This window comes from Berghia stephanieae, chromosome 1, assembly GCF_034508935.2.
Source record: "Berghia stephanieae isolate SIO BIC M18660-M18661 chromosome 1, UCSD_Bste_1.3, whole genome shotgun sequence".
Classification (NCBI taxonomy): domain Eukaryota; kingdom Metazoa; phylum Mollusca; class Gastropoda; order Nudibranchia; family Aeolidiidae; genus Berghia; species Berghia stephanieae.
The window spans coordinates 76,128,047-76,144,141 of NC_088360.1; the positions used below are offsets into that span (position 1 = coordinate 76,128,047).

Here is a 16,095-nt window from a genome sequence, read left to right on the forward strand (position 1 = left end):
TTGGTGGTGTGTAATAAAGTTCTTTGATTTTGGAAAGTGAAACAAGATTAAAAAATTTTTTAATGCCAGTTTTGTCAACACTCGGCATACTCTTGGCTGTTCCAATTACTTTGTTGAAGCGAACCCAAGGTCTCTGTATTCAAGGTACACTGTATTTATTTATCCGAGGTGTACTGTGTTTATTTATCCAAGGTGCACCGTATTTATTTCTTTAAAAAATCAAAATTGGTTACTTGATGGTTCCATGGACAATAATTTTAGCTCTAAACATAATTCAACATAACTTTTTCAATGGACAATAATTTTAGCTCTAAAACATAATTCAACATAACTTTCTGGTCTTTTACTTGGACCATCGATTTCACATATAAATATAAACATTCCAGGATCATATAAATCATAAAAGAACACCATGACATCTGTTTAGATTTATTGATAAAGATACATTCATATCACAATAGTCTCTGGCAAACATCAGATCCTTTTTCCTTGCTGTCGTCCAATTTGGCTATTTTAGAACCAAACTGTATGGCCCTTTTGGGTTGACATGCTGTCTGTCTCAGTCCAAGATTCAAAGCACTGAGTCTTAGCAACAGCTTTTCACCAAGACCTCTTGGTAGATGGAGATTAGCCTGAAATAACAAAGCGGGCATAAATAAAGGGAATAGGAATTCATATTTCATTAAGCAAGGTTCGTTCTGATGGTCACGAATGAAAACCCAATATGACTGGGTCAAAGTCATTCTAGGTCAAAATAAATTTCTTATTATAAATTAATATTCTAATATTTCTACATTTCAATTAGGAAGCATTTTGTAACAAAATGGGATCACTGCTCATAACTGGTAATAAGTCCTTGGTGAAAATAGGAAACAAAACCGAGATAGACAGTTAACAAGATCAGCTTATACTGACTGCTTCTATAAGGATTGAGAAGCATCTGATGCAGTGAAGGAAAAATTAATCAGCCTAATTGTCATCAAAGAGTCCAAGTTTATGGTTCCAATACTGTGAGAAAAAAATGAGACCAAAAAAAAAAAAAAAAGAAAAGAAAAAATAACATACCCTCTTGTATATCGGGATTTTACTGACAAACTCTGTAAAGGTCTCATCCAGAAATGGGAATCTGGCTTCTTTACCATGGTCAGCTATGATCCTGCAGAGTAGAAAAGAAATATAACTGAAATGCACTGTATCGCGAGATGTCAAGGAAAAAAGAAATCAACTAAATCATAATAATCAATTTAGATAAAGCATCCTTCTTCAGTACATTTATGCCAAAATTGTCCCTTTTCAATGAATTTTGCTTTTAAATAATTAAGACTACTTCCTATAACAGCTAGGCATTGGGTTTTATATAAGCAATGAAAAATGGTTTATATTTGTTTGGTTTATTTTTCAACAATTACCTTTTGAATATTTTTACAGTGTAAATGTATTGCTTGTTCTCATGCATGTCAGTTTTTCGTGTTTAACAAAAATGTAGTAGAGCACACTTATAGCGAACACACTTGAACAAATTAACAGATATAATGGACTTGTGCCAGGAGTCCTATTTGTTTTCTATTTATCATTAAAATGTTACACATATATAGTTTTTAAAAAAACGATAATGAACTGACGGTTTTAACTCATGGCAATGCCTACCAATGAATGGCCCTTCTTTGTTTATAACTGATATAATGATTCCAGACCTATAGCAGACCCTACTCAATAGAATCAGCATTACTGAGCAACTTGCAAAATACATATTTTTAAATGAGATCTGCCTGTAACTGACAATCCGTTAACGTTGTGCTGGGAATTCCACTATCAAGATTTTGGATTTATGTACTTGTGGCTTCATACTCGGCTTCTAACCTTATTATCCTTGGTTTAATGGTTGATTCCTTGGAAAATGCTTTATACTCACATTATATGACATACTCATGTGTAAAATATTACGGCTTGTAACATTGTTGTCACTGTCCTAAGAACCTTGCAAAGCTATAAATTTGGTATCTATTGAATTATTCATTTGAGGACAATTTTCTTTAAATGGCTATCAAGGCATCTCAAGCTGCAGAATTCAGTCTTAAAACGGACTATTTACAGATTTGATATAAGTGCTTTTACTGTATATCAACAATGTTGTCGTGTAATAAAAGTTTTAGAAAAAAAAGTAGTTAAGATTTTCTTTTACTATATATTTTTACCAAAATAAAAAAAATATAATCATTAAAAAGCTTTTAAATTTAAGGCAGTCTTAAACAAACAACATTAAACAAACAAATAGTCCAGTTAAATTAAGAAATATCATGAACATGATAAAAAGATTACAGGACTATCCAATATTATCATTAAAAATCCTAAAGGTAGAGACCCCATTTCTAATTAGCCCACTTGATTCTCAGGTTTGAAAAGAACAAATTGAAACATAAAAATACAGGCAAAGAAAAACCATTTCGAGTATGAAATGAAAATTAAACCCTGGGCTCTTCATTTTTCTTTAAGGATAATTTACTTATCCATCTGAAAGCTGAGTCTTTACCTGTCATCCCTACCCAAATTGCGAGCTGATATTCTCCATATTTCCTGCTCCAACTGGTTTATCAGACTTTCCTCCCCAAATTGATGGAAATGGACCCGATGTCTGGAGTAACCAGCAAACTGTTCATCTGCTGCCATACCACATAATATCACCTAAAGAGAGAATTGTTGACATATATGCAAACTGATACTAAAGGATCAGGAATTATATAAATGTAAACAAAACGTATAAAATATTGAAGAAAAGATGACAATATCAAATGTCACTGGCTAGTATCATACAGCAGGTTTCCACCATGGTTTAAAATGGCACAAATCAACTGACTTGTCCATTATTGGGCATTTTTAGATAAAAGACAACATTTCTTTGAATGAACATCCAATAAATATGACTCCATAAATCTCTATCACATAATAATTAAATATTGTACTACAATGCAAGAAGACCAATAACTAATAAAACCAGATGGAGAAAATATATATGTGTAGAATGTCCCAACCAAACACAAATTGGGTCGCAAGCAACATTTTAAAACAATGTTAGCATAATACAGCCCAAAAGGATACATTTTTAAAGTCAAATTTGTTACCTAAAATTCAGACATTACTCATTAAATACAATTATATCACAATCACTGTATCAATCTTACTTTACAATTTCAAACCAAGGATTTGCAAAAGGCAGCAACTAAGACAAAAAAAAAAAACAAAAACAAAAACAAAAAAAACCCAACAAAAAATGACATAAAAGAGTGATATATAGATAGATACCTTAGCTTTGCTGACAATATCATGATGCCTTTTACCATTGCCAGCTGTACTGTCCCCTATGCCTCTGGCAGCAAACCACAAAGCACATCCAATGCTGTCGTCCAACACGGTCTGCAAAGGGTAGATAAGTTTACCAATACAAGTAGACCTCAGTGTTTGTAATTCCTTCTGTGACACATTTATTTCAATGAAATTCCATTTCCTATTTGGATTGAGCTCCGAAAAGGCAATACGACCCGTTCGTCTGTCTGGGACATCATAAGGGTCATAATCAACATTTTCTGATTCAAGAGTTGAAGAAGATGGAGACAACATCGATGACGATGGTGATGGTGATGATGACGATGGGGAAGGTTCATTTAATTGTAGTGTTGATAGTAAAGAATCATCATGAGGGAAATTTGAAGGTATACTGGGATGTCTTTCACTATTTCTTTTGCATGTTACATCATAATTTGAAGCTATAGTATCTGATTCAACAGGTTCCTCATCCCTATGGGGAGAACCAGTATCATTTTTAGGGATCTCCTTCAAAATTTCAACATCAACACTCGAATCTGAACTACCTGCAGCACTTTTTTTTTTCATATTTCTGGTACGTTTGTGTTTGGTCTTTGTTGTATTTTGGCGCGGTGGTGGTTGCTCAAAAGCAACATTCAACAAATCAATGGACTCATCAGGTGGCAAACATCTGTGGGGAAAATATAATCCAGAAGATATTCCAATAGAAAACAAAAGAGAAGATAAAATAGCTCACGAACGATAAAAGTGTACAAAATACAAAACCCCCCAAAAAATGTGAGACTACAAGACGTGAATTCCAGTTTACAAATTTTTTGTGACTTGATTATGAGACTAGAAATCCCCCATAATTTAGGATGGAAAACCCAAGCCATGCACTGAGAAGATTTGCTTATACGTATAACATCACACGATTGGCTCTCTCATGGAATCCTCAAAAAAGTAAAAGGCCAGAGAAACTAAAAGTCAGCTAATGACTGAGCAAATTGGATGAAACCAAAAGGGATGGTTATTTGTGGAAACTGAAGCACCATCAATGAGCTTTACTCTACTGGGGGATAAGTTAAGTAAGTGTTCATGAATATATGACTTCTAAATTATTACAATTGGACACGTTATCACATAAAACTGTTAATGTTGGTCATTTGACTGAATTTCTTCCGCTGTCTCACAAATATAAACATTTCTTTGGTAAAGCATTAGAATTGTAAATGAACTAACATGGTTTGCTTTCCTAGTCAGTCCAAATATCATCCCTATCCCCAGATAATAGTTAAATCAGATTTAGGTTTGGCAGAATAAAATACAGTAGTCATCGTGTTGCTACACGGTGCTCGGGAGAGCTGTAAAGCATGCAGTTATCCGATATGTGAAGGGAGATCATCCCTGCTGACTTTAAGGGTGTCAATAAATCAGGGATTATCTCCTCTGATATATATATATATATATATATATATATATATATATATATATATATATATATATATATATATATATATATATATATTTTTTTTTTTTTTTTAAACTCGCTCCATTACTACATGTCGAGCACTTTTCGTACCATATTTGTATCAAACACGATTCAATATATATATATATATATATTTTTAATACTTTTTTAGAGAGTTGACATCACTTACCATCCTTATTATATCTCATCTCATGTAGTTCCATATCTGAAGCAGACGTCGGAGGTCATCTTCCGCCAAGCTGATCTATCTCTTGCCAATTCTATTAAAGCAGCGCCACCTTTCTCAGCTTCATCTGTCCAAGTTCTTATCCCTTTCAAATACGTTATTCTTTGTCTTCCTCTTATTCTTTTTCCATTCATCTTTCCAGTCAAGGCGAGTATTTCCAAACCAGGGTGGCGGATAATGTGTCCTAAAAATTCCATTTGGCGTTTGATGATTTTTGTTATCAGTGATCTTTTTCTGTTTGCCATTTCTAAAATTTCTTCATTTCTTTTCCTTTCCATCCATGACACCCTCATCATTCTTCTGTAAAACCACATTTCCACTGCCTCCAGTCTTTTAACCATGGTCTTGTTTATGGTCCAGCTCTCACAACCATATAGCAGCACAGACAGTACATAGCAATCCAGGACTTTGATTTTTGTTTTCATGCTAATATTCCTGTTTTTCATAATTGTATGCAGCTGGTTGAATGCATTCTTCGCCATACCTATTCTTTTCTTTATTTCACAATCTGATTTTCCATTGGATGTTACATTGAAGCCTAAATATTTGAAACATTCAACTTGTTGTATTGTTTGTCCTCTGCTTGTTATTACACAGGCTGGTGGGTTATTATTTTTAGATACCTTATTATATACAAGTCTTTTTAAATATATTTTTGTACATTAGGTTACAACGTCAGAAATATGTTACGGGTTTGAGCTCTTTTGTCAAGTGTACTTTCTTACTGCCAATCCATGAGTTTGTAATTATTATAATACAGGTAATATTTTAAAAATTCTATAAATTATACCAAAGATTTCTAATTTTTTTCTTACTATGACCTGATTAGCTGTATGTATACAATGTCTGGCAATTAAAACATGGCACAAAAGTGCATAAGATGCACATGTGTCATATTCACCTGTCTAAGAGCGCCGCAATCACTGATGAATCTAAACCACCAGAAAACAGAACAGCTACTTTAGCCCTTGAAATATTAAGATTTTCTGAAAAAGAAAATGAATGAGGGAGATAGTAGACCTGATTTTTTTCTTAAGAGAAATAAATCTTAAGTCTTAAACACAAATTGGCAGTTGTAAATCAATGTCCTGGATCAATGACATAACATATTTGGTAGATCCAACTTCTTTTAATTCTATTATAATGGCTATTGCTTCGCAAGTGTCATTATCCCTACAGTTTCTAAGATAAAAATAACAGTAAATGGTGATTAAGGCTTCATGAGACATGCTACTTGCATTGCCCTACCATCTATAGGAGTCTAAGTCAACATAGAAGATAGGATTTACATTTAAAATCTGACTGTCCACATTACTCTGAAATGATATCTGCTGTCTACATTACCAAATGCCTGCCCAGTACATAATAAATAAAAATAGAAAAAAACAAAAACAAAAAAAAAAACAGTTGAGTGGTGAATGTTTAAAATGAACACAAGCACACTCAGTATCACATAAATTGATGTAGCTTTCATATCTAGGCCAAAAGTTTTCAGTGAGATTATCATTGCTACTTTATTTTTTTTTTTTTTTCTAAAATTTGTTTTGAAATCATCAATTTTAATTGTAATTTGTAATGGCATTTCAATTAACTTTGGCTTCTTTACCTTTAGAATCTAAGACCCTTGTTTACTTATTTAGTTTTACTTGCCTGAATAATCGGATAGCAGTTCTTCAACTGGCAAACAATTCACTCTTTTCATCACAGCATCTTGAAGCACAGAAACAAGTTCCTCTGACAAGAGTCGTAGCCTTTCATTTTGCTTGGCAATATCATCCAAACAATTCACTAGAGAATGTTCATCATCAACCACAATTTGTTCTCTGTCTGGTGACATGGTAGCATGATCATCAGAAGAAAATGACAATATTTTACTAATACTAGGCACCCAGTATTTCAAAGTTTGTTTTCTATCCAATGTGATAGGAATCACAGAGAGTTGTTGGTTTGGAGTGAGAAACGATGGCAGATTTGACTGTTCTGTCTCCATAACTAGTTGTTTTGTTCCAGGCCATCTACACTCATGCCAAGGGTGAAGAGTGATAACGGGAAGAACTGTTTGTTGTAGCAAACTTCCTTCAGAGTTGACAGTATTGGAAAAATCTAAAGCAAATACTCCAACTGATGGAATTTCAGTATATTCCTGGGGAATTAGGTAAACTCAAATTATAACAGGAATCTAGCGATGTTGAGCACAACAAACAATATAATTCTTAGGGATCAAAAAAGTTTGTAAATATTAAATTGTTTTAAGTTGCGGGCTGCAAAAGAATTGAATAATATTATACATACAGCATTTTCAATAGAGAGCAATAAATACAAAGTCAATAATGTTTCAAACTCAGATGTTTCTTCAGCCATCAACAAAACTAGTCATTTATTTCTTTAAATTGTTCCATTTGTATTACTTGTGAATCTCATGTAATATTCTATGCATTAATCACAGAGGCTCAAAATTACACATGTTTGGCATGAGGTTGTGAATGTAATGGCTCTATAATCCAAATGAAAACAGTAATCTGGGTTCAAACCTATCGGGTGGGCTATGGGCTGCTGTAACAAGCCATGAAACACAACCTAATCAACAAACTTTTCGTGTTTATCCTAAGAATTAATAAGAATAATCTTAGCAACCCTTATAAAATGATTGTGATGATAAAAAAAAGTGATACAACATCAAAACCCAATGCAAAAATAAATTGAAAAACTTTAATTCAACAATTTTAAAGAAAGAGAAAATGAAAAACATATCCTGAAAGTGATGAATCACACAAAAGAAAAGCAGATATTAATAATAGTAAGAATAAATTACACCAAATACGTTACCAAATTTCCTACAGCCACAGATGTCAAGACTGTAACATCTAATGGGTTCTTTGGGAGGTGCCACAGCAAACTCCTCCGTCCATATACATCTCTACCAAACCACAAGCGATTTCTTTTTGCCTTTAAAATATAAAAACATCAATAAAGGTTATGTCGATTATGTAAATTGAAGGATTTAAGTAATAATTTGATTCTAGATCAGATGATGGCCCCTCTCAAAATCAACACCAATGTTTTAAATGCTGAGGTATTTAACCAGACCATCAGTAACAATCTTACAAAACACTATTCTAATCTTAAATAAGAAATAAGTAACTTGCTCAAACTCGTGTTTTTATCAGTTTCTGCTTGAATCATAATTTTTATTTTGCTTATCCTTATACATAGTTATGCATATTTTGATCTAAATCATTGTCAACTAGAAAGTGAGTAATTGTCATTGTTCAAGAATCATCAGTGTACATGCCTTAATAAATAATAAGAAAAAAATGATAAAAATAAAGTTACAAAGGCTCTTGTATTAGAAAACCTTGTAAAAGCATTATTGTGGTTCTTGGATAGATTGGTGCGGACTTGTTGCTTCAGATTTTGACCCAGTTTCCGATTTTATAAATCCTTTTATTTCTAATTTTACTCTTGTGAACGAATTACACAAAGAAAACGTCAAATTAGAGCACCAAAGTCTTTATATATCTAATAATAGGCATATGAAACGAAATAATTAGTGCTGCACAGACAGCTTGTTTACCTGCCAAAAAATTACTGCCCAAGGACCTTTTACTCGCTCTAACGTTTTTAACACGTCATCATCTGATTCAGATTTGGTGAGATGATTGAACAATACTTGTGTATCATTCTCATACTTTGACACCTATTAATGTAAAAGAAAAAAGAAGAAAAGCAACAAGTTAGATAATAAAATGCAGAACAAAATTTTTGGTTCAGGCCAACTTTGGTCACATTCTGGCGAAGTTGTATAGTTCAAAGGAAAGATTCCACCACTTCCAGTGTCATCACAATCACCACAACATGATCTTCACTGCTACCACAACTCCTACCTCCATCATTGTAATCATCATCCTTATCACCACCAATACTTAAACCACAATCAACACATTATCTTTACCACTACCATAGCTACAACTACCACCACCACCACTACCACCACCACCACAAGATCATCTCTACTACTACTTCTACAACAACTACTGCACACAATCATTACTATCACTGCCACAACCACCACAAAAATGATCATCACTGCTAACACCAACATTACAACAACAACCACCAACACATCATCATCACAACCATTTCTACTACAACCACCATTATCACAGCATCATTACAACCACCACCATATCATCATCACTACCACCATTACTACAACTACCATCACATCTCCCTCTTAGGAATATGAAGATTCAATTCCACTGGACACCATCCCGCTGACCATTCTACACACCTCACGAAAAGGACTTAATGGCAACCTATATCTCTCTGGAATCCAGAAAAAAAATATTCAAAGACAGTCCTCTCCTGAAATGTCTTCTGAACGGTGCCACAATAATTTAACGTAGTGTTTTTATACACCTCCGTTGATGGGGTATCTTAACGGATCGATTTTATACACCTCCGTCACGCATGCGCATTCCACCCAATTTCATTAGCGATATTGTGTTTCTGTATTTGGACATGGCGAAAGTTATATGTGACATCTGTAGCATGTTTTTGTTAATAAATTTATATAAAAATAATAATAATTTAAAAAATCGAAATATAAAACCAGAAAATAGAAGTTGCATTGAAGGTAAAATAATGTTTTAGAAAGACCTTATTAAATGTGATGAACAGTCAGGTGGCTCCGTAGCGCAGTGGACAAGCTGTCAGACTCCAACCTTGAAAGTACCGGGGTCGGTTCCCATTGTTGACATTTTTTTTTTTTGGATTTACTTTGATTTGTTTGCTTTCTTTCTTTCTTTCTTTTTTTTTTCAAAAACTTTTTATCATGTTTTTAAAAAACTTCAATTTTAATTTTCTAAAATTATTTATTTATTTGAGATCAGTATTTGTGTGCCATGTTTCTTTATACTTTTGATTTTTTAAATTATTGTTATTATTCTATAATTTATTATCATTGTACATCGGTAATCACTAAGCAGCGTGCTAAACTACAATCTAAAACTATTTAAACCTCATGGACGTATGCAGAAACATTTTCATTAATTTACCATCACCACCAACGGAGGTGCATAAAAACGGTGCGTTTTTGTATAAAAACGCCACCATAATTTAATGCAATTTCATAACAAAATTTAGAAGGAAAAACATTTTCAAAAAATAAATACTTGTACGACCCATTGATAGCCTATGCTAGTACTTATTTAGCTTTCCTGACTTCAGACGGGGATTAAATTACATAAAGGTTGACTTGGAAGAACATGGTCCCCAGAATTGAGGTTATTGTTTCCTCTGAACTAGGACAGAAGTGATTTTGGCTTCTGTACCAGTGAGAGGAAGAGTAACCATGGTAAACCAACTGATATATAAACAAGTCTGTCTCATCCAATTGAAAAAATTAAACTTTGTACCAAAATGCCAAAATCTATCATTTACCTCAATACCATCAAAAATCTCCCCATTCCATAACAAGGCATTTCCCAGATCATCCACTAGAGGTTGAGGGGTTGGTTGTCCTCTCAGATGCAAAACACATCCACGCATCCAGCCACTCAAACACTCTGGTGATAAGGGCAGTTTATGTTGTTTGGACACATTTGGCCCTCTTTTTTCAAGTACAGAGTCATTCAAAAGTTTGTGAATTATCTGTTGTAATACAGACAAGGAAAAACATATATTAAAACGTTATCAATTGAAACACTTGTAAAACCATAAAAAATCAAGTTGATTACTGAATTGGTGGAAAATGCTTTCATTTATACTCTACTTGAATCTAAAATCAACTGCTGGTTAAAAAGCTGGTTTGGAAAAGCCATGACGTTAAAAAAATGCATCAACAGGCTTAAAATAAGAATACAAAAATAAAAAAACACGAGCATCAATTTGAGTAAATGATAAACATGCAAACAAAATTTTTAATGGACACATGGATTAAAAATACTACACAAAGTATTGCGAGCAATTTCTTCTGTTTGTAAAGATCACTTTAGGAGTTCTGTCTTTAAACATTTGAACTCTCTATTTAACAGTTATTTCTAATGGCAAAGAAGTTTCATGCGCCTCAAGATTTTAAGATATATTAATGCTTGATAGACTGCCTCATTTGTATTTGAAAAGACTTCATCTGAAATTGATCTATTGTTCTGTCTTTATGAGGTTATTCAAACCTCCGTTCTAGGTTGTATTTTGACTATACCATAAATCGTAAATGATGTGGTAACCAAGTTCTCATGGATATCTGTTTCATCACAAATGAAGAAAACATATCTCAACATTCTTCTGTATCTTTTCACATTTTAAAAATTTGTTTTAAGTTCCCAGGATTCCAAATAATTAAAAATGACATTTTCCCCCCACAGAATTTGCATCAACTAATTAATTGTATTTGCCTTTACTTTTTCGGAAATTTTTTATCTGTTTTCCTTTCTCTTTAATGGCTTGGACCCCAAACTGAGATGACATGGCCCAGCATTGTGAAATAAAAAATTTCTCTTCAATTGATTATCAAATGCTTAAGAGTCATTACTAGAAAATTTCTACCAAGAAAAAAACCTTATAGATATTAGGCTTGTTTGACTTCCTTTAGAATTTTGCCATGATTGATGATGTTTGAATTTATAGCTTTAAACGTCATTTTCATACCTAACATTCAGCTAGATGAAAAATACAATATTTTTATTATGTCTTTTCCCACTGTTGCAAACTATCAGGGTCCTGGTGCAAAGTTTGGCATCATTCTCAGATCAATATTTGTCTACCCAAGAAACGTATCGTCTGCAAATAATCTTCTTTTTGTTTCTGAATGTGTCATTAATGCAAATATGAAAAGCGATAATTGTTCAACAGCCGCTGTCTACAACTCATAATATCTAATACTTGGGATTATTTTTACATTCTAATTAAGATTTCAGAAACTTGTGAATAGGAAATCTAGAGATCTTGAATAGAATAGGATAGACTTTTGGATCACCAACTTTCTGGAATCTAAGTGTTAAATAATGAGAATATATGACCTTTTCTTTAGTTAATCACATTATCATAGATCAATTCTCAAAAATTGTATTGGTGCTCTACACTCACTCAGGATCTGTGAGTGAAGAAGACGATACACGTGGCCAAGTATATTAAATGATTGGATAACATACTCCATTTTGTGTCTGGACAACTTGACATTTTTCATGAGGCGGGTTTGTTGACCTTATCATACTTTCATTAAAAAATTCAACATGATTAACTGTATCTATAATGCAGTTACTAACAATAACAAGAAACCTGGTTCAATCTTTAAGGTATTGGTACAAACTTTCAAATTGTCTTTGCTCTCAGCCCTCAATACATCAGTATCAACTTGGTTGTGTTCTGTTTCTGAGCAGCAGCAAAATAATATGCCGCACATCACTGGATCAGGAATTCAATACCTCAGCCAATAAAATAGTGTGAGTATGACTGGAGAGAAAATTAAAAAAGGAAAAAACAATCAATTCCATACAAAATGTATTAGTATAGTATAGAATAGTATAGTATAGTATAGTATAGTATAGTATAGTATAGTATAGAATAGTATAGTATAGTATAGTATAGTATAGTATAGTATAGTATAGTATAGTATAGTATAGTATAGAATAGTATAGTATAGTATAGTATAGTATATTATAGTATAGTATAGTATAGTATAGTATAGAATAGTATAGTATAGTATAGTATAGTATTGTATTGTATAGTATAGTATAGCATAGCATAGTATAGTATAGTATAGTATAGTATAGTATAGTATAGTATAGTATAGTATAGTATCGTATCGTATCGTATCGTATAGTATAGTATAGTATAGTATAGTATAGTATAGTAACAAGATATGAAGTGAATAGAAAAGTGCCAGAAGACAATAGAGAATAAAAATTTTTTCGCGGCGGTGGTGGGGTTTGAACCTGCGACCTTATTGGTACGACAACTCCGCCTGGCAGGTGAGAGCGTGGCTCTACCGTGTGAGCTATCCACGAACACCAAAATATTCGTTTCAAACTCAAAGTCATTACTAGATCCCTCTCTCACCCACTTCTTGAGACCGCCGATTCGTTCGTACACCACCATCGCGAATAATTTTGACCAGCAGTTAAGCTTAATAGCCAATATTCTCAACACAAACATATAACATAGAAACGATTGAGACATTGAGTATGCTCCGGTGTATGGGGTGAATTTTTAATTCAGAAAAGTGAGTGGAGCAGGCACTTATGTTGGTAACAACAAGATATGAAGTGAATAGAAAAGTGCCAGAAGACAATAGAGAATAATTTTTATTCTCTATTGTCTTCTGGCACTTTTCTATTCACTTCATATCTTGTTGTTACCAACATAAGTGCCTGCTCCACTCACTTTTCTGAATTAAAAATTCACCCCATACACCGGAGCATACTCAATGTCTCAATCGTTTCTATGTTATATGTTTGTGTTGAGAATATTGGCTATTAAGCTTAACTGCTGGTCAAAATTATTCGCGATGGTGGTGTACGAACGAATCGGCGGTCTCAAGAAGTGGGTGAGAGAGGGATCTAGTAATGACTTTGAGTTTGAAACGAATATTTTGGTGTTCGTGGATAGCTCACACGGTAGAGCCACGCTCTCAGCTGCCAGGCGGAGTTGTCGTACCAATAAGGTCGCAGGTTCAAACCCCACCACCGCCGCGAAAAATTTTTTATTCTCTATTGTCTTCTGGCACTTTTCTATTCACTTCATATCTTGTTGTTACCAACATAAGTGCCTGCTCCACTCACTTTTCTGAAGTATAGTATAGTATAGTATTGTATAGTATAGTATCGTATCGTATCGTATAGTATAGTATAGTATAGTATAGTATAGTATAGTATAGTATAGTATAGTACAGTCTAGAATGTCCAGCGAATTATGGTTTCAGTGCCTTTGCTGATCTAGGGTGTGGACAATTCTTTGCAGTTAGCTCAGTTTGATGGGGGGCTCAACTAAGCTGAATCTGTAGTTTAGACAGAGGCTGTCAAATTGCCTCTTGAAGTCATCTAGGATTAGAGCTTCCCCAACCAAATTGTGATTGGAAGATTGTTCCATCGATCAATTACTCTCTGGCTAAAGAAGTGTTGTCTGAGTGATGTGTTGCATCTGGCTTTGTTCAATTTATGTCTGTGGCCTCTGGTGTTTCTGTCAGCAAACAAAAATAATCCCTTTTGGACATCTTACAGGTCGTGCATAAATTTGTAAGTTTCTATCATGTCGCCTCTGATACGCCTATATGCCATACTGGGGATTCCAATCATTTTCAGTTGTTCTTCATAGCCTTTATTTTTTTATGCCTGGTATTATTTTTGTTGCTCTGCGAAGCACTTCTAACAGCTTCTTGACCTTTTCATATTTGGGTGACCATATTGAGTTGCTAAATTCCAGGTGAAGCCTAACTTAAGCATTAAAAAGCATTCTCATGGACTCCAAATTTGTATCAATGTACCTTTTTAAAGTTAAAGTCTTGACTTTTCAGTATAAGGATCAGTCATAAAGTAATCTCCTTAAAAATGAAGCAGTAATGCTAACGGTCTGATATTTAAAAACAGTTGTGTTGTTCTCAGTTTTATCTTGGTTAGATTTGTTATTCTCTTCTTGCTGGTCTACCTGATGTCTAATTAACTATTAACAGACTACAACAAGTGCAGAACAATGCTCCTCCTTGCCATCATTATCATCGCTACCACCACTACAACAACCACAACTATAACATCATCATCATTACTACCACTACCACTGCTACCTCAACATCGTTATCAAAATTACAGCAACCACCACCACCATTACATCATCATCATCATCATCATCATCCTTTTATCATCATCATTAATCTTATGATCTGTCTATTTTTATTGCGCCACAACAATGCTTATACACATGCACTGGCTGCCTTTGAAGGCTATTGAAAAGATATATTTTTGTGTTCGGAGTCAACGTACACTGTAACTTTAGGCAGTTTGGTGAGCAGCAACAGTCAGAGTCAAATTGTAACCCAACTCGCCCTTAAGAAAGTTATGACTTGAAATTGCCGTTCGCTTTTACTAAAAGTTTTAGGGGGGGGGGGGGGGGGGGGGGGTTCAATTAAAGATGCATTATAACTTTATTATAAAGAGGAATATCGCTGATATTTTGGTATCATGATTTTCATTACTAACCGGGCACCTAGCCTCAGGATCTATGTACACGTTAACATTTATACACGGTAACCTTGAATCTCGCCTTTAATGGGTTAAATTGTATTGTTTGGTTTTAAAAAATAACACACACACACACACACACACACACAGACATGCGCGCGCACACACATACAGAGCGAGGTCCACATCCATTGCTTGTATTGTAGCGGCAAACCAGTTAACCCTGTACGTAGATCATGAGGCTAGGTGCCCGGTTACCGTGTATGTAGACACTGCCTTTTGTGTTACATTCAACTCCCATTCAACCCTCTCCCCCGCCATAAAAAGCTAGATGAACAGGTCTATCTAGTTACATAACCCCCCCCCCCCCCCAAAAAAAAAAAAACAAAAACAAAAAAAAAACAACTAGACGTCTATCTAACAATGAGCAAACCCACAAAAATACAAAACAAACTAATTTCAACTACTAATCAGCGACCACTAAAATACAAAACAAACTTCTATCTAATTTCAACTTAATCAGCGACCACTGCCACTACTAATGCCAATGCCACTAAACTGAAAGTCCCTTACATACACATAGGTCTTAGTCTTAGCCTCCTTATTTATCAGTCAGCCGTTAGATAGTCTCTACTCAACTAACTCCCTAACTCCAACTTTTAACTTACTTTTCACTTAAGACTTAAGTCTACGTTAAGTCTGTCTAGAGATAGGACAGGATACACTGATACACTCATTCATCATGAATCATGCATCACACACTCTTGTATTTATTGTATTTAAGGGTTTTACGGCGCTTGCAACACATTCAGGTTATATCAGCGCCAGTAAAAAGGAAGAAAATGGGATTGTAAAAAGTTCTAGAATTACAATTAAAGCACCCAAGAGAACGAAAGACAAAGGGG

General features: G+C 34.1%; 1 protein-coding gene across 4 annotated transcripts in view; it reads right to left on the bottom strand.

The window, feature by feature from the left end:
* Positions 1 to 413: 413 nt before the first annotated feature.
* The window catches only part of LOC144957325 (asparagine synthetase domain-containing protein 1-like), a 16,316-nt gene continuing 634 nt past the window's right edge, over positions 414 to 16,095 (bottom strand). For 3 of the 4 annotated variants that reach the window (XM_078888485.1, XM_078888467.1, XM_078888475.1), the window contains exons 2-11: positions 12,328 to 12,470; positions 10,461 to 10,670; positions 8,593 to 8,715; positions 7,845 to 7,964; positions 6,669 to 7,161; positions 5,920 to 6,004; positions 3,301 to 3,991; positions 2,531 to 2,682; positions 1,066 to 1,156; positions 414 to 632 (exon numbers count right to left, since the gene is read on the bottom strand). In XM_078888485.1, coding sequence (XP_078744611.1) covers positions 453 to 632; positions 1,066 to 1,156; positions 2,531 to 2,682; positions 3,301 to 3,991; positions 5,920 to 6,004; positions 6,669 to 7,161; positions 7,845 to 7,964; positions 8,593 to 8,715; positions 10,461 to 10,670; positions 12,328 to 12,420 — 2,238 coding nt within the window. In that variant the 5' untranslated portion in view covers positions 12,421 to 12,470 and the 3' untranslated portion in view covers positions 414 to 452. Of the gene's footprint in view, positions 633 to 1,065; positions 1,157 to 2,530; positions 2,683 to 3,300; positions 3,992 to 5,919; positions 6,005 to 6,668; positions 7,162 to 7,844; positions 7,965 to 8,592; positions 8,716 to 10,460; positions 10,671 to 12,327; positions 12,471 to 15,858; positions 15,878 to 16,095 lie in introns of those variants that run through there. The other variant, XM_078888492.1, reaches the window with a different exon arrangement.